The sequence below is a fragment of the Harpia harpyja genome, chromosome 8, assembly GCF_026419915.1.
Source record: "Harpia harpyja isolate bHarHar1 chromosome 8, bHarHar1 primary haplotype, whole genome shotgun sequence".
In the NCBI taxonomy this organism is placed as follows: Eukaryota; Metazoa; Chordata; class Aves; order Accipitriformes; family Accipitridae; genus Harpia; species Harpia harpyja.
The window spans coordinates 8,446,881-8,473,477 of NC_068947.1; the positions used below are offsets into that span (position 1 = coordinate 8,446,881).

Below are 26,597 nucleotides of genomic sequence, written 5' to 3' on the forward strand. Positions count from 1 at the left end.
TTCTCCAGATAAGCAGGACTTATGAATGGGTTTCTCTTGTGCATTCCTTCTCTATGAAGACCACCCACCTTTTAATTCCAGAGTTTTTAGTCCAGTTTCTAGTTGCCTGCCATACTGGTACATAGGCAGATAATGACAAATTCTCTGAATCTGTTTATCCTTCATGTTTCTCTATTTAGAGGGAAGCACTATTTAGTCCTTGGCTATTGAAGGCTTATGGAAGGGGGCAGCTCAGGAAAAGTTCAAATGAATTAACTTAAGGATGGGAGTTAATGCACATAAATTCATCCAAGAGGGATTAAGCTCCAGTGAAATAAACCCAATTTATTTCTGAGTGAGAGCTTCCACAAGGGAGTTTAGTGCAGTTTAACTTCTGTGCATTAACTTCACACCTTCAGTTAATTGGTCTTAAGTACCCTAAACCTAAGACTTTGTTTCAAAGGCAGACTCAAATTTTTTCTGTCCATGGAAACTCTATACATTTCAGCTGCTTTTTAATATACATGATTTCTCCTGCAGATTTTCTAACTCAAAACAGATGTGGGGTCACATGTGTTCCTTTTAGCTAAATAAGCTAATTGAATACCAATTTTCTAATGTTCAGTGAAAGTGGACATTGAAGTGGGTTGGAGTGTTTATTTATAAAATACCTGAGTCATCTCAAATAGCATTTCCCACGAGTTGCACCTTCAATATCTTGGAAGAGGTCACTTGTGGGACAAGGTTCTGGTGATGAGATTAATCTAAACAAACTTTGCAACTCTCAGGAACAACTAGATGAAAATCAGTGGGTTTCATTATAAAGAAGTAGAGAGTTGAAAAGCACCGATTACAAAATCTGCTTGTGCAGTGTCTGGGAGATTGTTGCCTTATATTAACACCACAGAAGTCTTTTCAGAAGTCCTGCTGTCCCTATGCCTTTAAAGAACACCATTACTGAAAAATAAACAAACAGAATCACAGAATGGTTGAGGTTGGAAGGGACTTCTGGAGGTCATCTGGTCCAACCCCCCTGCTCAAGCAGGGTCATCTAGAGCCAGTTGCGCAGAACCGTGTCCAGAAGGCTTTGAATAGCTCCAAGGACAGAGACTCCACAACCTTCTGGGGCAACCTATGCCAGTGCTCAATCACTGTTTCAGTAAAAAAGTGTTTCCTGATGTTCAGAGGGAGCCTCCCGTGTTGCAGCTTGTGCCCATTGAACCACTGAAAAGCACCTGGCTCCATCCTCCCTGCACCCTCCCTTCAGGTATTTATATACATTAGTAAGATTCCCTCTGAGCCTTCTCTTCTCTAGGCTATGCAGTCCCAGCTCTCTCAGCCTTTCCTTATATGAAAGATGCTCCAGTCCCTTAGTCATCTTCATGGCCCTTTGTTAACATAGACATACTGACTCTCTCCAATATATCCATGTCTCTCTCATACTGAGGAGCTCAGAACTGGACACTCCAGGTATGCCTTCACCAGTGCTGAATAAAGGATCACCTCCCTCCACCTGCTGGCAATACTTTGTCTAGTGCAGCCCAGGATACCATTTGCCAGCTTTGCCGGTAAGGCACACTGCTGGCTGATGTTCAACTTGGTGTCTATCAGGACCCCCAGGTCCTTTTCTGCCACGCTGCTTCCCAGCTGGGTGGCCCCCATCATGTACTGGTGCATGGGGTTGTTCTTCTTCAGGTGCAGGACTTTGCACTTCTCCTTGCTGAAGTTGATGGGGTTCCTGTCAGCCCATTTCTCCAGCCTGTCAAGGTCCCTCTGGATGGCAACACAACCTTCTAGCGTATCAGCCACTCCTCCCAGTTTTATGTCATCAGCAAACTTGCTGAGAGCACACTCTGCCCCATCATCCAGATCATTAATGAAGATGTTAAACAGGACTGGACTCCTAGGGTACACCGCTAGTCACTGGCCTCCAAATAGACTTTGTGCCACTGATCACCACCCTGTGGGCCTGGCTGTTCAGCCAGTTCTTAACCCACCTCACTGTCTGCTCATCCAGTCCGACAATCAACAGCTTGTCTATGAGGCTCTTACAGGAGACAGTGTCAAGGGCCGTAATGAAGTCCAGGTAGACAATACCCACTGCTCTCCCCTCATCTACCAGGCCAGTCATTTCATCACAGAAGTTTATCAAGTTGGTCAAGCATGACTTCCCCTCGGTGAAGCCACGTTGACTACTCCTGATGATTTTCTTGTCCTTAATCTGCTTGGAAACGGTGTCCAGATTAGCTGCTCCATTGCCTTTCCAGGAATCGAGGTGAAGATGACCAGCTTGTAATTCTCTGGGTCCTCCTTCTTGCTCTTCTTGAAGACAGGAGTGACATTTGCTTTCCTCCAGTCTTTGAGCACTTCTCCCAGTCTCCAGGATCAATCAAAGATTATCAAAACATTAATTTATAATGCATTGTAAGAGAACAGTTGATATTTGTGGCTTTTCCAACATACTATGCCTCTAAACTGTTTTATTCTGATGACATTGCAACTGTACTGAATAATGTACAGCTCCTTGTGGTATAATTCATTGCTCCTTTACTCTCTTGAATAAATATAATCTTGCCCTAATGCATATTTCTGAAACCTGTATTATTTTACCATTTCTAAGAGTAGTAGTGGTGTTGTAAGTAAGTTTAATGAAGAACTACAAGTAACTTCCATAGGGTATTGGCAAAGCAAAACCAGTTTTGTGGAGCCTACTAGATTTATTGCGATCACTGGCTATTATATTGGAAAATGTGACATCTCTGCTATTATACTGGAAAATGTCATCTGTTTGCAGTCAGAGTCCCATACCCATTCTGCATAAAATCTTGTGTACTTTTTGAAAACAAAGGTATTCCACATGGTCATATATTGCTTGTAAAATAAACATCCTCAGGCATGGCATAAAGGTGAATGCCCTGGTTTTGTTATAGCTTTGGTGTAAAATATTCTGATTGTCACTGTTGCTTTTAAAATATACAGCTTCAGTTACATTTTAGTGAACAAGTCATTAAATCCAACCATTTCAGAGATGCTGAATGCAGACAATATGTCACAGGGTAAAAATGGAGAGGAAACAATACAGGCAGAAAAGCTCTGTATACCTTCTTTTGTTGTGCACTGGAATATACAAGGTCTTAACAGCTTTACAGGGGTTCACTGCCACTGGCTTTAGTGGAATTACTCCCAACTCACTCCTCTTACACAGCGAGGTGAGAGAAATATGATGTCCATGCCTGAAGACTACTACATACTGTCACAAAAATTGCATCACTTCATATATTCCAATATAGTGGGGATGGTATTACATGGCAGGAGTACAGGGTCTGGATTTTGTTGGAATGGCTAGTATTATTTAGCTTGGCCACGTTACAGGGAGGGCAAGAGTATTCTTTTAGCTTACTTTCTGTTTAGAGGGGTATCTTTAAAAAACTGCTTATGAGTTTTTAGGCTTCTACTTTAGGAATATTCTTGTAATTGCTGCCTAGAAGAGTTTTTTGTTTTCAGTCTAAACTGAAAAATACTTTCTATGGCAGGCAGTGAGGAAACTAACAAATCCAAATCCAGATGTCTTGAAACATAAAAAAGGATCCTTCCCTTGAGTTTGAGAAGATGGCTGTGTATGTCTCCTGGTGTCGGCAGGGCAGCCCCGCAACCATGTATCCAAGATGTGAACCACAGGATTCACTTTGGCCCACTTACTTACCCAATGTAGCAGGGACAGGCTGGAATGGAGGTCTAACCTATGTCTGTACAACCACCAGCACTCGTGTCCTACGTGAAAGAGTTTGCATAAGTGGCCTCAATAGTGTGCCACAGCCTGAGGCATAAAACTGTCCATTTTTGAAAACTAACAGTAGTGAGAAGTGTGGACAGGAGATAATAATCTATTCTGGCTCTGCAGTATGAACATTTAATACAGTTTGTTGATGACACCAAGATTCATGTAAACAGTTAGCATGTGGCTTTGGATATGACTAGCTTGTGACAACAAAGAGGATTAGATCTTCCAGTTTAACACAGCACTCCCGTGTGTGCTTATTTGCCGAATTGGTGCCTGCATATCTTCAAAAGTCATCTTTTTTTTTCTTTCTACTAGTAGTCCGGAGGAAAGAATCTGAAGAAAAGATTCTGTCTCTGCAGCTATATACAAAGGTAGAGCACAGAGCTTCTGTATTTCCAGATGGAAAGTTTTGGATGGAAATATGTTCCCAGGCCCTGCACAGATGGCCAGTTCATGAGCAGAAAGCCCAACACATTAGGACTCTGCTATGTACACAGACTCCAGGTGGTAGCTCTGACTGGGCTGCCTGACGTCTGGCAATTCTGAATAAATGGCCAGATTCCTCTTTTTCTACCTGGACATCATTTATAGAAAACAGAACATGTCCATGGGAGCCTGCCTGGACTGTGAAACATCTACCAAAGTGTATGCATTTAGAAACCTAAAATGCAGAGCTATTGTATTGTGTGGAACGTGCAGGGATAAATCACTGACATAATTGTATATGACTTTGAAATTAGCCACAAGAAGCTGGACAGGAAAAGTTACTACAAATGACATGTCATTGAATAGATAGGCTGTAATGTCTAGGCAACAGTTGGCATACACATTCCCGTACATACAGTGTTTGTGTCTGAGCTGCAGAGAGGAGGTGAAAGTATTTGAGGAAACCTAAACATTTTTCCTGCCTTAATACAAAAATGCTTCTGAATAACCAAGAAAGGAGGGCAAAGCAACCAGCAAATGTATAGTGCTTTTCTAACAGCAAAAAGTAACAGTAGAATGAGTGATGCTTCATTCTTAAAGGTTTGCTGTGTCTGACTCTAATCTTGTTGGGATTTGGAGCAATCCTTAATGATGACAAAGGGAAAGTAGAATCAGGCCCATTCAATAAAATGAGTATACACTGGCTGGACAGAGCAGAGATTTGCCCTTCAGGTAGGGTCTGGAGCATCATTATTTTTAATCTGACTTTTAAGGAAATTGAGGCAGTCAAAAGGGAATGATTTTGCAGTATTATTTTTATCTATTGCATTTTAAAATCTAGAGAGTAGCTGAACTGACGCAAAGTGGAAGACCTCACCTCAACCCTGCTGCCTGCATGGGATGGAAGTTAATAAGTGCTTCTCTGTGTTAGGAGCCCAGTTGTGCAGCTGAGGCCTGCCACCTGAACCTAGTTGCTTGGTTTTATCTGTGAAAGGTTTCAGTGTTCACTCGTGGTTTAATCTTTTTTTGAAGAGTAGCTGTGGGATCAACTTTTAAAATCTTTGACAGGCCTGTACAAACATCATGTTGAAGCTGCAGTCCTGGAGATGTCTGCAGTGCCATCTAATGGCTACAACCAGGCGAAGCAGCTTTTAACCTTTTTATCTTTTTTTTTTTCTTTCTTTCCTCTTTTTTTTTCCTCCTTTTTTTTTTTTTTAACAGCACGAAATTTATTAGCACCTCCACAGTTTGATAGAGAAGGGGGGGGTCTCTGCTTTTCTGTGCTGTATGCAGCCTTTCTCTTTCTGGCAATAAAAATAAGATGGGCTTGCTTCTAGATTTTTGTCACAGCCAAAGGCTCACTCCCCGCAGTGTTGTCTCAACAAGGTTGGTTTGTCCACACCAAGATTCTCTGGAAATTTCCTTCATATTAGTGAGAGGGCAAGATCTCCCTGACAATTTCTCTACTAGAAGGGAGTTGTTCTTATGCAGAAAATCTTCCCCAGTGCACAGAAAATGCCTTACAGTGCTACCTATAGCCCAGTTCAAATCCTACACTTTGTACATCCCCAGTTGTAGGACCCTGTGTCCTATGCTAGGTTTATGCTAAACCATTTGTGGCAGTTCATAAAACAGCCCCCCTCAGGTCCCATCCTCCCAATACGTGGCCATGACAGACTTTACACTGAGATTCAATGGAGGGAGGCTTTAGGCTTGAACCAGGCAAAGGCAGAGAGACTCAAGTGTTGATGAAAAAAGCTGTTTTCCTCCCTGTCTGTGTCAGCTGGTTGCTTGTGGTAGCTTTCTAGTGGTGGTGCAACAAAAATAAGGCAGGACAGAACTTGAGAGTTGCCATTAGCATGTATCTAAAATACTGTCCAGACACCTTTTAAGTTCCCCAAAATGTTTTATGTTCTTAAATGATGCTCAGATCTTTCTATGGTTTCCTGTTCAGGAATGGATTTCATTCTTCAGACCTAATCCATCCAGTTCCTTGGCTCACCTTGTAAATTCTTAACTATTGCAGTGTGGAGGGATGCTAGCAGTGCCTGAGATCTTTCCTTTTCTCTCTGTCCCATTATAATTTTTAAGGCACTTGGTCATTTGTGACCAAGGTCAAGTTTGTTACGGTGTATGAGAAGACTTAGGGTTTTCTATCTGAATGACTATACTTGAAGCTTCCTGCAAGGATGTGGAGTTATACCTAGTGACTCAAACGGGCCTTATAGGATGCTAAGTCCCTTGAAGCGGAAATTCAGCCTGATGAATGGATTACCTAGCTCTTAACAAGGAGCCACAGTGATGCTTTTGGCAATATGTAGCCTTGCAGCTTGAATGACTGTTCCTGTGAACACAGATCAGAACTCATGCCTAAGGATTTCGGCAAAGCATCACATTTGGGTGGTTTTATTCCAAAATACATTTATTTGTGTCTTGTGTGTCAGACTTTATGTGTTTGAAACATTTGGATGCCCTGCTGAGTTTTACTTTTATTACTGCAATTATCTTACATGAAGAAGATTTTGAATCTTGGCTGTAAATATGAGGTGCTGGTGCTTGCTTTCTTTTTTTATTTGTCCTCACTGTAGGATTTGCTCTCCTTGGAGGACATCCTTCCTTCCTTACCACACAAGACATACATCTGGGCACTAATGAGAGTCTCACAGATACAGCAAGGTTGGTAAAATGTCACTTGATTGATCACTATGTGTTTGGTAGTTGATCAGGCTGCAACCTGTCTTACAGAATTTTGGAAGCTAATATTTTCTTTCTGGAAAATGTCAGAAGGCACTCCAAATTTCTTAAATATTTACAAATCAGCTCACAGAATCTGTAGTTCAGTACACCATCATTTCATCCACTCTAGCTCTCCAAAATGTCTGCAATGAGAAATATTTTTATCAAATTTGGCATATATAGTGTTAAGGAGGGGGACAGTCACACAAACGGAAACGTTTTATGAACCTCAGTAGTAGTATAGCTCCACTGATGACAGCACATACATTCAAACAAGACTAGAACCTTCTGGTTCTGTTGCTCCTCATGGAGCTAGGAGTACAGCTGACTGGCAAATCAAAAAGCAAAACCAAAAGCAAAGACTTTTTTTGTCTTAGTTAGGCCAGCTGCTGGTGGGCCTTAGTCTACCTGCAGTGACAGGGTGGCACTGAAGGCCACTCTGATCCCCCTATTTCAGCAGCGCCAAACTTGACCAACACTTTGCAGCCAGTTTCTGATTTCATATGCCCTCCTCCACAGCTGTACCCACTGTTAGGACTGCTGTGGGGGCTGGACTATGGCATTATTCTCTTACTGGCACCCTTGGAAGATCTTAATCATGCTCAGTCCCATGCATGCAGGGATGGGTAGCTAGCAGCCTATCCCCATTGCCATGGCAGGGAAGAACTGAGCTCAAGGTTTTTCTCCAGTGGATTCCCTCTGATGTTGCAGAAAGTAGGCAGAACATGAGGTTATCTTTTGCAGGTGCTCTTGCTGTTTTTCGCAGCACTCCATGTATTAAAGACTCATCCCAGCTCAGTATTTTGCTGCTTTCTAGGCAGCCCTTTTGCAGCCTGAGGTCGATTCAGTCAGGCTCAGCTGTTGGAAGGTTACTAGTGTCTGAAAGGTCCTTTTCGTTCTGGTGAAAGATGCAGTGTCAAGCTTTTCAGGCTCAATTCAAAATAGGCAATCGGCCAGCTGAGGTTCCATTGCCTCTGCTGTATACTACAGTTTTCACTGTCAGTGGGATTGTTTGAGAACTATGTTGCTGTTCTGTCTGTGATGAAATCCAAGAAAAATGTAAGAAAAAGACCAAACATTTGAACATTTTAGATTTTCCTTTCATGCTTTTAACTACTGAAGTGTAAGACATATGAGTGTTGATAGTAGAAAGTCAAAATTTCAGTCTCTTGAGGCTTGAAAGTACTTAGCTCTCACTCCCTGCTAGATATATAACTCTGCCAGTATCCAAGTAAGCTGCAACGATAGTGTTTAGATGTTTCAACAAAAGTGCATCCCACTGCCTTGTTTTAGTAACTACAAGTTTAAAAGATTCAAAAATCATGTAAACTTGTGGGCCTACAAAGGGAACAGATTAATCTGAGGCTTAACAGTCAAGTCTGAGGTATATTAGGCCACTATGTCCAGTGGCCACTGTGTCCAGTTCAGCAGTGCTCGTACACTGTCATGGGATTCAAATACATCCTCTCAAAAGAAATTCTTCATACATCATGAGACATAGCCCCAGTTTTAAGCAGGACAGCTATAGCTTCATCAAAGTGTGCTATTTAAATGCTTCAAAGCACATGCATCTGTGCTACAACTCTACTGGCATGAGAGATGGAGGATTTTTCGAGTCAAATATACATAACTCACTATGTCATATTAAAGGTGAATGCGAAACCTGTCAAAGGTAAATCCCCGATGCTGATGTGAATAAGTATTATTCCCCAAGCGTCTTGCCTTTTCTTCCATTCTCACTGGACTGTTGTAAGCAGAGAGCCTCTCAGCTGAGCAGGGAGAGGAGGAGAGGATGCTGACAGAGGGCACAGTAGGAGGGAGATGGGAGGCTGGTGCTGAGAGACTGGGGCTGAAAGGACAGAACCTGACATGGTGAGCAGGGCTACCAACACGCCAGGCTGGAAAGACAAAGAGCAGCTGTTTACATCAGCTTAAAGGAACTGAAATTGGGAAGGGATGGGACGCACCAGAGCAGTGGGGAATGAATGAAAAAGTGCAGAGGTGTCACATTTGGGAAGCAGTGGCTTCAGGCTCCAAGGCAAAATGAGGTGGAAGGATTGCAGGTGAAGCCAAAAGAAGGGTTGATTTACCAGGGCCAATGTGAAATTGCACTGCGGCACTTGTGAATGGGAAGGGAAGGACAAATGGTGAGAGTCTTCAGAGCAGTACGTCAGAGTGCCATGTGGGCTGGTGGCTCCTTGGAGACTGGGGAGGCTCGGGTGCCAGAAGCTACCCCTGGGTCAGGCGGGGCAGGGCCTCGTCAGCCAGCACCCATTCCCCTGCACCCAGCCAGGGAGCAGGGCATCTGGGAGGCAGCTGGGGGCAGCCACATCCCAGGGCATCGGGCACCTCTGTGGGGATGGGTGTGAGCCAAGGCCAGGCTGGGACATCAGCCTACAGCGGGGGGTCCAGGTCAGGATCAGCATGGACATGGTTACAAAGCAGCAAGAGATGTGACTCCCAAGAGAAGGGGGCTGGCCCTGATGGAGGCTCCTCACAGTGCTGTCTGGGAGCCTCCTCTCCCCCCGACATCAGAGTGATGAGGGGTAGCCCTCAGCTGTGCTATTGCAAAGTTGGTTCTGAGCCCCAGCAGCCAAACCTCCAGGAAAGGGGAAGGATGCGATCAGGGCCCTTACATGGTGCTCCCCTGCAATAACCTCTCCAAGCACCATCCCACCAGACATGCAGAACTGTCATCCAGAGGCTCTCTGCCATTCCTGCAGCAAATCCAGGTATGTTCTGATACACAAATGGACATGCTTTTATAGTCCAGTTTTCATTTCTTCTTCTTCCCAAATGGGATAATAAAGGGCCATTAAATCTCTGGTTCACAGTCCCTCGAATGACCTTTGTTTGCACAAGCAAATGGGAAAAAGAAAGACAGTAAGCTACAAGAAATAAGGCAAAAAGTAGAAGCAAGCAAATCTTCCAGCCATTCTGGAGGACTCCGCATTCTGTGGAGAAAGCTCCCACAATACCTACTTCCCATGCAAGCCTTCAGCCCCTCGTTTCTCTGTCACTGCTTGCTCTTCCAGGACAAGTACCTATTTAGGACTCTGACCTGGGTATTTTGCTCCTCTGCTGAGTCACAGCACTTGCCTGCTACAGTGGAGTGAGGGCTTTCCCAAGTCATTACAGAGCCCCATGTGCTCTGCTTCACTCCTGATCTCATTAGCAGAATTATTATTGACTTTGCATTATCAAGGCTGAGCGGTTTACCCAAAAGAACAACCTGAGTGTTAATTTCTTGGCATTTCTTGTGAATGAAGGGTAACATGCCAACCTCATTCAGTTAATGTAAGAATAAAAAAGAATGCCTGTAGTAGACCCAGAGGGTATTTCAAATATTTACAGCCATATGTCTAGGGCTCTGAAGGCCTTAGAAGCACTTAGGATTGAGACTTAAAGCAAAAGGGGCACAATTCTATGTAAGTCCCAGGTTTTATTAGAATTGCTGCAGGTAAAGGTTGAAAGCATTTCTGCTGTGAACATATTTTTAGTGACTTATTACCTGCTCGTAATACAGTTCTTCCATGCTTCACAAGACATTTACATTTACGCTGACACAGTAGCAAAAAGTTACCACCCATTAAGGAGCTCTAAGCCTTTCAGTGCTGTTTAGCATGTCTGATATATTACGTGAAATGAAATATAAGTACTGTATCTGTATTTTCCACTGTGGAGCAGTTCCATTGTACACCACTATAGCTCAGTGGCCATAAGGTTCAGTGACAGCACTGAAGAACTCATAGGATGATTTTACCAGTCCACTGGCATTATTAGGGGATGAATCTCTGCGTCTATGGGGAACAGGTTTACTTCTCACCGCTTACCGAGAACACATCCACCATAAGCTCCTGTAAGACTATGAGTGACAATGAAGTAGTATTGTCAGAAATTTAAACCTTTTGAATGGGTATATATTTTCAAAACAAAACCAAAACTACCTTGGATAGCAATATTCTACCCAAAATATATGCAAGTGCCTCATTTTCAAATTCAGAGATCAGCCACACCAAAAAGGCATACTTTTATTTGTATTTAAATTCGGATTCCTCAGAGGATACACTTGAGTAAAAATTTCCAGCTTTTTTCTGTAGAAATAAAAATTATTTTGAAAAGAGAGATATGCAGCATTCCAATACACTCATGTATTTCCAAGCTCTGGGATTTTGAAATTTGTAGGCTCACAGCCTTGCAAAAAGACTGAAAAGAGAAAAAGACCTTATAGTTAGTGATAACATAGGAACCTTAAATGGAAAGTCACCTGATGAGCCTGTGCTTACTCCCCCTCACCTTCCAAAACTTCTTTACTACTCTTACCTAGCCAGGTCTTTTTTCCTATGCAATCCCAGCCTTACATGGTTTCCTTTAAATTGACTTGATTACAGGAGACTTCATCTCCTCAGATGAGGTCTATTTTTTTTTTTTTTTTGAGTTCAATTTGGTTTTGATTTCACAAAGCACAAACCCAGTTTCCACCTGGGTTTCCTACTATAAGATATGACATCTAGAAATGCTGGCAGAAGGACTGTCTGGTGTCTTGCTGGTAAGTGTCTAGTAAGTCTAGTATCTACTTTCAATAGAAAAAGGAAGAAAATCCAGCAGTTTTCACTAGTTGGTAATTGATTATGACTGAATTTCCTCTAATGGCATACCCTCTAAAGGAACCATCTTCTTTAAATTCTTTATCAGTCAAGTCAGGTAGGAATCAGCTGTCCTGACATCCTAAAAAAAAGTCTGAGAAAAATAGGCAATTTCCCAGTATGATTGCTTCTTTTCCTTGACTGGTGGGACTGGCTATGTCTTGTTTCGGGTGGACACCTGTTAGATGGCTAACGAAAGGGACCATGCATCCCATCCCTGATGACTAGTTCAGAACAGAACAGGTTTTCCGCAGTCACATGCTTCAAGCTAGAATAAACACACACACACAGAAAAAGAAACTCGTGAGCTAAGAAGAAATAATGGCACAAACAGCAACTGTTCGAATACTTTGCAATCAGTAAATACCTTGTTCAGTTGCTTCTTTTTACTTGTAGCTGCTACCAGCAGTCTTTTCTTCAGAGAGAGCTCTACAGGGAATCTTGGAACATTTTATAAGAGTTTTGCTTGTGTGAGGAATGTCTGGTGTCAATAGAAAATATTTGTTACTGACTTCATCAAGAAATTTGTCTGTGTAAAGTCCATGGCATTAATAGCCACAAGAGGAGATACCAGAATTCTTCGTGGCTAATCAGGAAGATAGATAGTGCAAGAATTTTTCATACTCTTCTATTCAGTCTCTTCCTTGTTTTGTTTTAAAGTCCTATTAGAGATAACATAAAAACACACAAAATGCTACTTCAAAGTCAGGCTTCAGGGCCTGATTAAAACACAGAAATGCAGAGAAATGCAGAGTTCCAGTCCCTCTTTAATTTATCTAAAGAATTCAGAGCATACCAATATACTATGCTAATCTACTATGCTAATCTCTGAGTCTTTCACACTTTGGCAAATGAGGCTAAGGCCAGAGTGGTGCAGTGACTCCTGCATGCCCCTATCCGTATACTGAGTTTCAAATTTGAGCATTACTTTAATGCTGATACCATGTGTGTCAATAGGCAGATGTGTAGGTAGGAGGAAGAACAGGTTGGTGGTGTTGGCCTCCTGTTCTGTGTTCATTAAGATCAGTAAATAATTGTGGTAATCTAAGACAGATCTGTATTCCTAATCCTCACAAAGTCCAGGCTACCATACAGGGACACTGTGATATTCAGTCAATGCTACATTTGTTCTTTGCTAAAAGACTCCAGAAATCTTATACCTTATCTCTTCTGAAGTTATCAAATTCTTCAAATGTTACAGTGTTAAACCATCTCTTATCTTAGTTCAGATACCTTAACATTTATTGATGTTACTTCTGTAGCTACAATCAAACGCTAAAGAGAAAAAAACATAAAATACAGCAGCAGTTTTCATTTACTTACTATAGTTTGTTAATAACTAAAACTTCTTACTTATTAGCAGCTTGTAAAATATCTGCATTTAAGTGTGCTATGCAGGCATGATAAATTATTCAGATAGCTGAAAAAAATTGATTCGTTACCACTTCTCATTAATATTTATGTGTTGCACGCTGAAGAGTGCAACAGGGATGTATTTATTATGTTTGACTTGGATATTTTCTGCCATCCTCCAGGGTGCTGTCCAGCATGACAAATGCAATCTTGGCTCGAGTTTATAAGCATAACGATCTGGACCTAATGACGAAAGAAGCCACAATCCCAATAATCAATGGATTGTCCGATTTATACCATCCTCTCCAGATTTTAGCTGATTACCTAACTCTTCAGGTAACAATATAATCCCTGTTTAATAACAATTTTTTTTGCTAAGTCTTGGTCTTGGTAAGTATTTGGGGATGTCAGGTTCAAAACCACTTATTCCTAGGTTTTTCTAAGTGGTAATTATATGGCACTTATTATTTAAAGAGATCTTCATCCAGCAATGTAATTAAGGACCTGTTTAATTTAAAACAATTACCTAGTCCTATCAGCTGTAGTGGGACTGAAGTTAAGCATAAAATTAAGTACTTCATTGGAATTAGGCTGCAATTAAAAACATGTGCAGGGGGCTTTACATATTAAGATAAAGGTGAGATGTTGGCTCAACCAAAGCCAGTGGAAGTTTTTCCACTGACTTAAAAGAACTCAGTAGTTCACTCTTGATTCCTCCATAACCTGTGAACAGTTTAAAAGGAAGACTATTCATATATTAGGAAATCGGTTGAATGAGTTTGTTTTGAAAAGCCAGTTAATGCTAGCAGTGCAAACGCCTAGTGTTCGGGCACTTAAACCTATTTAAACTTTGCTCACATCAAAGAATAGTTAAAAAAGATCATATTTTGTAGTTTAATCTAATGAAATAGTTGATTTGACAGCAGGATAATGTTTTACACATAGAATACCAGATGTTTATCTGTGAACAGAAGGACTATGCTGTTTTACAATCAATTGAGGAACTGGCTTATAAAAAAGATTATTATACTGCAGTGCTGGTTGACAACTACGATGAACTCCTCTGACCTTGTTTACTTTCTGAATGAATAAAAATCACACTGCTTGAAAAAGGGAGGGCAGAATAATTTCCTGATTCATTCAGCTGTGTTTCTCAGCTGTCAAAGACTGCTGTGGGACATTCAGTATATGGAAAAAGATCCAGTGAGAGTAATATTAAATTATTCATGCCTTAAATTTTAAATACTGAAAGACTCATATGTTTAGTGAAAATTACTTCTTCCTTACTTTGATTAGTATTTTCCATAAAATTTTTGATACTTAAAGTGAAAAGACCAGCAAAAATTGGTGAACTTGAGACTAAAATGTTTCACATACCTCAGGATAAGGTACATTGTGAGATCACATTGAACCAGCTTCAATGAACTGTTCAAATTACATAAGACAGTAAGCTGTAATGAGAATGCCATCAGTCGTTAAATGTCATAATTTCATTTAAACACTGTGTGCAACTGTAAACCAGGTGGAACTTATGGTTGTGTTTTGCAGGGGGTTCTATCTTGCAAAGACCTTATTTATTAGCATTTTATCACTTGTGAATAACAGGCTTCAGGATTAATCTGTGACTCATAGTCTACATGACTGTTGGTATCTCTGCCCCTAAACCTGGTTTTTTCCAGGACACTGACTACAGCACCAATTTCCAGTCAATGAAGAGAGACCGCTGAGCATCTCCATCGCCCTCTAGAAATGCATCTCTTTCTCCACTCGTCTTAGGGGGAAACTTATGGAGATCAGCAGAATGAGTACCTGCCCTGTTGATCATCCTCTGCTCCTCCTCCATTGTCTCCTCGTATAGGGCAGCCATGGTAGAAGGCTGGACTTTTCCTTGGTTTGAATACCTAGGGCAGCAGCAACAGCGGGTGGGTGCCCTTGTTGCATCAAGCACTGGACAGGACGTCTTTGGAAAGAGCGTCCTCGCCCATTTTACATGATGAGGAAACAGGACCATAAACAGTTGCTGCTCAAACATGAGAAACATTTGACGTGGAGAGGTATCATGACAAAGTGAGCACTTACAGAGATCTCAGTGAATGGCTCAGCTTTTGGACAGCCATGGAAGCTTTTTAAAATTTGCAGCACTTTCCCAGTCAGCCTGATAAGCAGAGCACTGTTTCCTCCCACTGTGCCCATCTCTCCCCCAGGCTTTTCAGCATGTTCCTTCGCCCAGAGTTTGTCAGGAGGTCTTTAGAGGGCAGCTGGGTGGCCACCCTGCTTTGCCAAGGGCATGCCGCACCACTGGTTTCTGACCCACTTTCCTTTCTTGCTTTCTTACCCAGAAGGGAGAGGCAGGCAGGGGGGAGCTCTCTGCAGCGCACTGTGGGTGTTGGCACTGCCTGCTCTTTCCCTTTCTGACCTGCCCGTCTGCTGCCTTTTTTCCTCTCTGCACTGTACACTGAGGTGGAGAAGACTGGTCTTACAGCCAGTAGCATGTAATAAAATGGCATTTTAATCATATAATGAACTTTACCAGATCACGGAAGTAGGATGAACACTTGAAGAAGTGTGAGCCACAGGGTCTAGCTGTTACCACAATCAAACTTCTGGGATTTTTGGCAGGGTAAAAAGATGTTATCCGAGTACTGCCTGCAAGAAGATTAATATAGGGATGTTGAATAGTACCACCAATTCTTTAAATGAGTTGAAAGTTCATATATAACATTTGGACTGCTTTCCTGCAATGCAAAGGCAATTTATTTGATTTATACATACATGCAAACTACAATAGTGGCACAGGCGTTATATTTAAATGTAACTACAGATTTTGTGCAGCTTATTTCTCTTTAAAAATGTCTCTTCCTTATATCTGTAAATATTTTCATGCCTGGATCTGCTCCTCCCTGCTGTACTTTTTTTTTCTCTTCTTTTTTCTCCTGCTGCATTTACCAGTGGAGCACTGCATGCACTCTGGTCCTCTTCAGGCTTAGCACATTTTTATTCTTCCATTTTCCAAATCGTATTAATTTTGTCATGTGCCTTCTTGAATCCTCTTCGAGCACTTTCTTGTTGGTCTGAAACTACCTAATTTCCTGGTTTGTTTTGTCAGAATGTCTTCTTGCTTATGGCTTCTGATTCCTTTTCCACAGGTGCATTTTAGTGTGGTTATTTTAGCACAGTCTGTTGCATTCTGCAAACAATGCATCTGGTTTATTTTCAGGGCTGTCAGTTCTCATTCTGTATTCACGGTGTTCTTGTCAGATCACGAAGTGTGCTCCTGTCATGAACACTGGGGTGAGATTCTTCCAGTTCAACATCTTCTTGCCCAGTGCCTTCTTCCTGAGCAGCCTGGAGCCCCTTGCATGTTTGACATCTAAGCTGGCTCTGCCCTTTAATACTGTGGTCAGGATTAATGCCCTCTATTATCCCAAGAGGGATGTTTTTCTTAGCATACATGCCACCCTCTTTCTTAAAAGTTGGGTTGAGCTGAGTTTGCGCTTCAGTTACAACCCACTAGAAACGGTTGTAAACGTTATGCAACCTGATTTTGAGGGTTTGGGGATTTGGCCTTTAAAGACTGAGTTTGTGTGCTGGTACTGTGCACACGCAGAGCCACTTCTCCGTCTGTGCTGAAGGCGCGTAACAGCCACTTGCTGAGTCCACCCGGTGCCTCTCAGTCTCCTGGGCAGAAACTGTGGCTCACAACTTCTGCTCTGAGAAGCTTGGCTGGAGGACAGCATCATACAATTTGTATCCTGGGGACAAACCGGGTACTGACATTGATTCAATTGATATTAATGTCACTGGCCAAATCAGCTAACTTGTAGCTGACTGCAGGGTGGCCAGACTGGTAATTAGAGTGGATCCATATGCCACTATATTTTTATGTCACTGGTCTGAAGGGAAATTTCTTTTTCAGAAAGAAATGGTTGGCATAAGAAATACATCAATGATTCCTTTTTAAATAGTGTAACAAATTACAGCATTGCCTAGCTTGAAGAGGGCTGCCATATATTCTCAACTTCTCCTCAATATGTGACCCAAAGAGCTCAAATTATTATAGTCTTCAAATTCATCATCATCATCATTCTAACAGTTAGAAATCCCAACTAAGATCTGGACTGATCTTCTAGAATATACTGTTTCAATAGCCATGACAAAAAACAATGAGGGAGTAAGAAACATAACTGGCCCGGCATCTGCCTTCAGCTCAGTCTGAGAGCTGGTAGATCCAAGTTTGCCCAGTTTCTCATTTACTGGATTGCACTGCCTCCCAAAGGGCTAAAGCTTTGACTAGTCCCATGCTTTCCTTTTTAAATTTTGACAGATTATTGATTCATTATTCAAAAGCTTGTTTTAATTGAGGGCTGTTATGACTGTTGTGGTCAAACATTTCAGAAGTAATCTATAATGGTGTCAGAGATTCAGCCCAGCTGGAAGCAAGTCCAGGCAGAGGCAGACACGAATGTCCCTAATTAGTTAAACCAGTCTTCTCTAAACATACAACAGTACTAAATCACTGAGCATGCTTATTTTTTCCCAGGGTTTGATACGCTGATACACTGCAACCATGGATAAGAACAGAATGAAACATTGTAAAAGCAGCATGAGCATGAGAAAGTTGACTGTAAAGTTGACATTAATTATTTAGCAGGGATTTTTCATGAGAATAGCAAAGCCAAGTTTTGTGGCACTACAGCAGCAATTACTAGTTTGCCAAAGAGGCATTCATAAGGGAGAAGGGCTCTAGACTTTCTAAATATGTTATTTTTTGTATGGCTTTACTAGGAGTGTAAATATTTTGAAGTCAGGTTCTAAATGTAAAGCGAAACTGCAGAACACCCAAGCAGGTAAAAAGCCTACATCAATATAACAGAGTTTGGAAAAATTGGGGAGGGATGTAAGGTGAAAAATATCTTCAGAGGCTCAGGCCATTAGCATGTATTGTAAAGGTGCTGGTTTAACCTAGAGTGTTACCATCGTGGCAAAACACTTTTAGCAGGATTTTCTCTGTGCAGTTGTATAAGCATATACTATAAAACAGGAAAAAAATATGTATGTCTCATATACAGTAGCTTTCATATTGCCTCAAAGCTTTCTGGTTCTGACCAACACAATAATCTCATCTTTCTTGGAGTCTGAGGATGGATGTGTATAAGCAGTACAGTCACAGTCGTAGTGACTGGCTTTAGATGAAGAGGTTTGAGTTACAGCAGCAGTGTACCAGTGGCAGCATAAAGCTTAACACAGGATATAAAATAGGCTCCACTAGCACACACACAGCTTGATTCTGCCTTGTCTATGACTTCTTCCATTAGCTAAATGTCTTCATTAAGATTAGCTCAGCTATGTCCACTCTATACAGTAGTCACTGCAGATGTGGCTTTGCAATTTGCAGTGCATATTGAGGGTCATTATACAGACATCTCCAGTACTTTGTATTTTATCTGTAACAGCTAGTAGCTTGGGAAAACAGAGAAAACTATTTAGTATGCACTGTGCTGCTTTTAATGCAGAGTAGCAGCTGGTAATAAGGTGGAAGTTATTTAACATAGCAGTATATTTGTGACTCACTAGTCAGTGCTTTGAGCATTACAGGCTGCGATGCCTATTTTTAAACAGTAAAATCAAAAGAACTCAGAGCTGTCTCATTTGCTCCTGGCTGTGGGTTTGTGTCTCAGCTATCACTAAGCCCTAGCTGCAAACAACCCCTTAAATAAATGCTTTAGTTTGGTCTTCTCCTAGGAGCACCATTGCTAGGAGATGTGGAAGAACTTTGAAAGATCCTTAGAGACCTGCAGAGCTGTTATACTGAAATAACTTACATGTACACAAAGTCCTGATTTGATCTGTAAATGCCCTTGCATCAAACCTCTGCCAATGAGCCTGCTGCTAACAAACTTCAAGTGAAAAAGCGATAGTTTTACAATAACATAGTTTTAGCCCTTAAACTGTAGGCAGCCTAGGACTTTATTAGGTTTAGATTTCAACAGCATTTTAATGTCATTCAATATTTCAAGTGCTACTATTTTTGACTCAAAATTGTGGTCGCTGGCAGAAATGCCAATAACTTTGTTCTGGAACAACTTCACAGCTATTTGTTTAGGAGAAGCTGCTGCCGGGAGAGGAGGGTCCCAGCCCTTTTCCTGTTCGGTCTTTTGGCATCTTTGCTGCGACTGCCTGCAAGGTTGCCAGTTAGTACGGCTCTACAGTGTGGATGCTTATCCTCTCTGACAAGCATTGAATCATGTCACACAAAGTGTTGAAACACTGTCTGGCTTCCAGCTACTACAATGCAATTGTAGCATGGCCCAGTTTTGAACTAAGAATAAAAGAGTCTCCATCGTGTCTTTAGTCTTTTGAGTCATGAGGTGGAGTTGTACAGAGCAGGCATATACAGAAGTATTTGGTTATGTCTTTACAAACTTTCTGGTATCAACTTAAGTAACTATAAACATGCATATTTAAAACAAGGCTTGCTAAAAGATCTCAAATTGTCCTGCTCTGGAAATATGAAACTCCTGTTACTCTTGTTCCTCTTTAGGCCTTATCTGTTGGTGGCTGAGGGCCAGAGTAGCTGCACATGTACAGACTGTAAGCGCCATCAGGCAAAGCTACAGTTAACACTGTAATGCTGATTCCAGTTCTGGTAAAAAAATCACTGCACTCTCGCTGTGCAAGGGAGAGCAAACCCTGCAGGCCATGAGTGGCACAGCTGCTTTCAAAGTATTGCTCTTTGTTGTCCTGTACAGCTGTGACAGTTAAAATGCACTCTAAGGGCATGGCCGCTGCCATGGCCGCAGGGAACACAGTGTAGAGCCAACCAGAGCAAACATGAATAGGGATATTTTCACAATCTGGGGGAAAGCTGGAAGGATTGCTATCCTAGGCATTAGGACTGCCTCTAAATTAAGAATTTCTACCATTCACTGATATATATGAGCACCAACCCATGGCTGTACGGCTTTGGTGCTAAAATTGCTGTGTGTCCAGTGCTGTGTCTCTCAGCCTGGGCCTCACCATATGGCATACGTGTCAATGTGTCCTTCACTGCAGAAAGCTGCAGCACTTGGGTCTTCATGTATGACACAGGGCTTTCCCTCCCTGACCATCTTGTAGCTGCAGGTAGTTCAATTAAATGTATGGTTTCATGCAGCTAGCATTTGAAGGTAGCCAGCCTTCTTTGCACCAGACCCATCTGATCAATTCCTCCTACCTAGGGCATCAACTTGCTCAGCTCGCTTGGAACATAACCCCAGGGCTGTCTGATTCATTTGGCAGGAGCACTATGGTGGGCTCAATGGGCTCACTGTCACCTGGATTGGGGACGGAAACAACATCCTCCACTCCATCATGATGAGTGCTGCAAAGCTGGGAATGCACCTGCGTATTGCGACTCCCAAGGTAAAGCAAGCCATGCGCACAGAGTAAGGAAGGCAAACTTTGCCCATTCTTGTCTCAGCCACTTGGATACTTCCCAAGGGCCTCAGGTAGTGGTGCTTGCATGTATCTTGAGCGCCAGCCTTCAGAAGCAATGTTCAGAATCCTGATTCTGTTATTTTGATGCAAAGCAGGAGTAATTCTACTGAGTCCAACTTCAGAAGGACTGAGGGGAATTCATGACTGCAGTATAAATCATGGAGGATAATAATTCAATTTGAGAAAGTGTTACAAAGTCATCCAATGCCCCCCCCCCCCCAATTTTAAAGTTGTTTCAGATTGGTGGAAGTGTTGCATCTTGGTTGGTTCAGATTAGTGATGCAGCTTTTTAGAATGCTGCATTATAATACAACATAACATATAAAACAAAGAATCAGTTTAGAACAAAAAATTAAATTATGTATAGGCATTTCATTCTGTAACTATTGAAATACATTTTTCTTACCTTATCAGAACACTTCCCACCAGTTTATCTCCAAAATAAACTTACAACAAAATCAACATAATTTCCTCAGGTTTTACGGTTTTGAAAGACATTCTTCTTCCCATGGCAAATGGTTCAGTATTATTTTTCTAACCAGTGTTAATAATCAGTAAAGCTCTTATATATGTCCCATGATATGTTACCTATCATCTCTTTTGGCAGGGCTTTGAACCAGACCGCAGAATAACTAAAATAACTGAACAGTACTCCAAAGAGGTAGGACCCTAAGAAATAGCCTAGTAGAATAGTTTGAACAGAGTTTATTTTTGTTATAAACGAAGTTGAAATTCCTTGTCTTCCTGATCTTCCTTATTTTATTCACATTAGTATGGTACCAAGTTACTTCTCACAACAGATCCTTTGGAAGCTGCAGACGGTGCCAATGTCTTAGTTACAGATACATGGATAAGTATGGGACAAGAAGAGGAAAAGAAAGAAAGACTAAAGGCATTTCAAGGTTATCAGATTACAATGCAGGTAAAAACTGAGATTTAAGTTTTTGTTGATGCTTTTACAGTTTGTATTTATAAGAATCAACATCAGCAAAGCATGGGTTTGGTATTTTTTTGAGTGGGGCCATGGAACAACCACATGCAAACCTCCCTTCAGCTTGAAAAACTCACAAAGATAACAAGGCTTAAGTTATCTTATACATTTCATGTTGCTTGGCCTCTTTCAGAGCTTCCCAGTGAGATCTAACTCCAGAACATGTGCAGGAGGCCTAACCTTTTACTTCTTTATGACCTAAAAACTATTTCTAACTTTGCGTTTCCTCTTTGCTACCAGAAATGATCCCTTATATTTTATTTCGAATGAGTAGCTCACAGATTAACTCTTAATGCCTGGGCAGCATTTGGGGCAATTTTGTGTATATCCATCAATGAATAAAGCATGAAATATATGTCTTTAAAATCATCTAGTTTAAATGCTTATCATTACAAAATCAGTTAGAGAAAAATGCAAAGCCATAAACTATTAATTGTCCAAGATAAAAAGGACATTTTCATTGCTGATAGAATTACTGGTTTAATTGACTGTATTTTAACATAAGTTCACAAAATACTATTGATGGGTATGTCTCTGAACTGGCCTAAAATGCTTTAATTCATTGTTCATTGGTATTAGATCAATATATTATGAGTGACAATGTCAAAAGAAAAAACTATGGCCTTTTAAATCATGGTTTAGTATGTTCTTGTTGCAGTTATCAATGGTGTTATATTACTGTATGGCATTCAAATAAAGATTGCATTTTATTGATCCACTAAGTCACTGGGGTTTTTATTCCCTTATTAAAGCCAGAGAAATCAGAGTAAATATTTGACTTTTGTGAAGTCAGCGCTGAACTCTTACTGACATAAATGGGGATATTCCCATCTTAATCACAGATGAGGAATTCTTTTGAAGTCAGTGGAATTCTTCTGAGTTCATCATCCAAGTAACTAGAGTGCGAGCTCATATAAAATTTGTTAACCTTTTTACTAGTTAAAGATTTTATTAATGTCCTCACATATTTCTTTATTTTTATATGCTTTTTGATCTACAGACTGCAAAATCTGCTGCTTCCAACTGGACTTTTTTACATTGTTTACCCAGAAAACCTGAAGAAGTTGATGATGAAGTGTTTTATTCTCCACAGTCATTGGTTTTCCAGGAGGCTGAAAACAGAAAATGGACAATTATGGTAACAAAAAGAAGATAACAATAGTTAGAGGTTAGGGTCGGCTTCTGTTCTGCCTTACACTACAGGCTTGGATTCAGCTTAGTTCCTCAATAAACAGTAAATGTTAACACATATGTTTCAAATGCACCCCACAGCACATCACAATTTTGACTGTAGGCAACATATATATGTAGCACAAATACTTCTGGACACAAATGTGACCTATTTTGATGATAATCTGCTGTTGCTTGACCCAGTTTTTATCACTAAGTGAAATCTACAGTGTAAGCTGTAATTTTTTGGTATTTAATTCAATGGATTTACTCTAATGATTAACTCAGCTGTTCAATTTTAAAACATGTTAAATGCTGAGGTCCCAGGGACTGGTCTTAGAAACTACAATTTCCTAAACACTTAAAGCTAGAGATTCTGCAGTTTTCTCTCAAGAAAACCTGCCACTGACACCAGTGGGAACTTTCCCTGAGAAAGTGCTGCAAGAGCAAAGCTTTGAAGGACCCTGAAAAGTTATGGTGTGGGTAATACTGTGTGATCCATGGGAACCATGACAGGACACGTGGCACTTAACATAAACCATAACTCCCCTCTCAGCATTCCTAGAATTTCAGAAAATTACTGCCAGATCTCAGTAGCCTGTTATTTATTGTCAGCTTTAGAACCATCATGTCGACAAAAGCTAGTGAAAACTTTGAGGTAAAAAAAAAAAAAACCAAACCCAAAAATGACATTGTCATAGCTCTCAGACAAACTCTAGATGTGCTCCAGGTGAAGAAGTGGTTGAATATTGTATTTACCAAAACCTCAGACTTTGGATTGTCAAAATTATTAACAAATTTGTGTTAAATTCAGAGTTTTAGCCTTAAAATTCCAAAAAGTGCTCATATATTTTATTTTTATTTTGCGATGTTTCTAATCACCCTAAATATTATTTTTTACAAAGAAAATAAACCCTTTACTGTGGGTTCCAGCTGCACATTTTTTTGGGGGTAAGAAAAATGTCATATTTGTATTTTATCAAGCTATAGAAATAATGAATGTATGGGTCTTGTTTATATATTATTTTCTACCACTTTCAGCTCAGACAGCAAACTGAAAAATAAATTATTTGCTCAGCTGTAGTTCCAAACAGTGCTGAGTGCAGCTACGACATGGGTAGCAGCGGGGGGCTGCACCGCTGTATGTTCAGTCCCCACTGTGTGCCTGGGACTACCTGTCACACTGAGCAGTGCTGAAGGGAAAGGAAGGACAGGCAACAAGACCACAACCCCTGGAGAACCATTGTAAACCCAGTTCTGGGCCAAAATAACAATTTGCAGTCAGACATTGCCGTGAAATCACAACAGTGTGAAACAGGTAATACCTTGTCAAAACCAAGCAAGCATGGGACTTGTTATGTACACAGGTGTGGGGAGGACGGCAGAGCTGCTGCAACACCATGTTTTATTTAGCTGACATTCCCATTTACTCTTATTTTACAGCCATACCTAAGGTTTGTTGGAGTACTAGGGGAGGGCAGGAGGGGTAGATGACACACTATTAACCTCAGCGAGGATTTTCCATGTTTTACCACAGAAAGTATAGCTAAACTGGGATAAATTTCAAAGTCCTTATTCTAGTATGGCTCTTACTTCTGCTAATGGAAGTTCTGCTGAAATCCACAAGCAAGCCCATGTGCTGGTTGGGTACTTACAGCATCTCCTAGCAGTAGCTGAGGATACAATATAACATGCCAAAAAGGCCTCAGCATTTGATCTAAATGCTTTGTCTGAATTTCTCCTAGGCTGTCCATTAATATATTTTGTCCGCACTGAGAAAACTTATCATCAGCTACAATACGGAACATCCTAACTGATTTTCAGCTCTTTCCTGATTCATCATCAGAAATTCTAGCAAATAAGTCTAAGTGTGCGGTTTTTGTCAGGACAATAATTTTCAACACAAGACTTTAGAGCTGGAAAATATTTCCCCCTTATTTATTTTTATGGAGTATCTGTTTCCAATGTGATTGGATTTTTTCTTTTCTTCCTCCTCTAGGCTGTCATGGTTTCCCTGCTGACAGATTACTCACCACAGCTACAAAAGCCTACATTTTGATGCTTGGATTCCTGCCAAGAGAAAAATATTCCTCATCGGCAGAATATTCTGGTCCACAAATACATAGATCTTCTTCAGAAAGCATCCAGGCAATGAATGATTCTTTAATAAAACTGTATAGTTAGCTATGTAATATTGCATTACATTCGTGAAAATGTTCAAGACAATGAACACCATTGCAAAAGCTGCTTTTCATCTTGATGCTCCAAGTTGGCTATGCTTTCTAGTGATCAGCATCACGGAAAACGTTCCAAGGTTGTACTTTAATGATTGGCTCTACCAGCATTGTAGGCATAGCACAGTCTACACATAGCTGTGTTGGAGTTCATATAGTGTAATATGACAGACATAAACTTCTCCCTAAACCTGTCCATTTAATTGCTGATCTCAGGAAGTGTGCGCAGAGAAGCAGTGCTTTAGTTTGCCTTGGTTGCCTGCACTTCCTGGGCACCCTGGCTCCTTTCTGCCCTCCAGCCAACCTCCAAATTCCACTCCTGTTTGACACCAAAAATATGGAGACCTTGTGAGCATTATCTTCTGTGACATTCCTGTGGGCTTGCACGGGAGGATATTGCTGTGGAATTGGAACAGAGCAGCTTCCACAGAGTTGGATGGTACAGAGACAGACGCCTGGAAGGAACTGGTTCATTCTTTGTTCACCTCCCCTAAACCTTCACTCCCTAAACAGAATTTTGGCTGGAGAAGCAAGTTTTCTACTTCTTTTTTATGAAGCAAAAATGAGGGGCACCATATGATGGAACTGTATACAGCTCCTTTGCGGAAAGAATTTGCTGCATTTTGCTTGGCACTGTAACATGGTGTATGTTTCAGCTAATCCATCTCAGTAGTAAACAGATTCATGACATTTGTAGTTTTTATGATGGCTGGATGTCTGCGTTTCATATTTCAGGTAAAGCTTTGAGTACTAATAAAAAATACCACCTTTGTTGTTTCTAATTAGTTTCAAGAATCTGATTTTTTTTTTCCTGCTGTAATACTGGAACGATGTCTGTGATTTTTTAAAAATTCTGCAAATGGGTTTCCATTTTCTGGCCAGCTGCAAAACATTATTTAATTCCTTTCAAAATTGGAGTTCACTGCTCGGCCACACAGATCACTGAAACAAAAATAAAAATACATTTGTTTATCTACCCACTTATGACTGATTTATTGTTTTTGCAGGCATTTGTGTGTCTCTTGTTAAAATTAACATTTTCCATTACGTTACAAGGGTTTCAATAATTCAGTGATCATTTACACTTCAACAGAGGTCTAGCTGCATCAATGCTGGAGGAATAGGGTATGTGCTAGAAATCAATGTTTTACTTGCCAATTTAGTATGTGGAGGAAAATGCATGTAATACAGGACATTTCTGGTTGTATTAGGTCCTGCTTTGTGAATTAGGTTCCAGTTCAGCAAGATACTTAAAAGTACGGTTGGTCCTCTTGGAGCTAGTGAGCTGTTCAAGTGCTTAGAATTGTAGATATCCTTACTAACCTGATTTTAGTGCTATCTGAGAGTAAGACAACTCATTTTGCTAGTCCTTTCATTAAAAAAAAATGCATTAGTATCAGTTTTATTGTGTTGATTTCTTCAAGAGTGAAATCTTCAAGGCGCAGGTGCCGGCCATCCCCATGTGCTGAAAGATGAGCTGGCGGGGGAGAAGACCGGCCTGACTGAACAGAGAGCTTTGACTGGAACTCAGGAAAAAACAGAGAGTTTATGACCTTTGGAAGAAGCGGCAGGCAACCCAGGAGGACTACAAGGATGTTGTGAGGTTATGCAGGGAGAAAATTAGAAGGGCCAAAGTTCTCAAAGAACTTAATCTGGCTACTGTCATAAAAGACAATAAAAAACGTTTCTATAAATACATCATCAGCAACAAAAGGAGGGCTAAGGAGAATCTCCATCCTTTATTGGATGTGGGGCGAAACATAGCGACAAAGGCTGAGGAAAAGGCTGAGGTACTTAATGACTTC

At 40.9% G+C, this 26,597-nt stretch overlaps 1 protein-coding gene across 2 annotated transcripts in view; it reads left to right on the plus strand.

The window, feature by feature from the left end:
• OTC (ornithine transcarbamylase) overlaps positions 1-25,413 on the plus strand; it is a 31,631-nt gene extending 6,218 nt beyond the window's left edge. For both annotated transcript variants that reach the window (XM_052794790.1, XM_052794791.1), the window contains 7 exons: positions 6,775-6,862; positions 13,104-13,257; positions 20,200-20,322; positions 21,005-21,058; positions 21,170-21,319; positions 22,389-22,526; positions 24,558-25,413. In XM_052794790.1, coding sequence (XP_052650750.1) covers positions 6,775-6,862; positions 13,104-13,257; positions 20,200-20,322; positions 21,005-21,058; positions 21,170-21,319; positions 22,389-22,526; positions 24,558-24,617 — 767 coding nt within the window. In that variant the 3' untranslated portion in view covers positions 24,618-25,413. The remainder of the gene's footprint in view (positions 1-6,774; positions 6,863-13,103; positions 13,258-20,199; positions 20,323-21,004; positions 21,059-21,169; positions 21,320-22,388; positions 22,527-24,557) is intronic.
• The last annotated feature ends 1,184 nt before the right edge of the window (positions 25,414-26,597 follow it).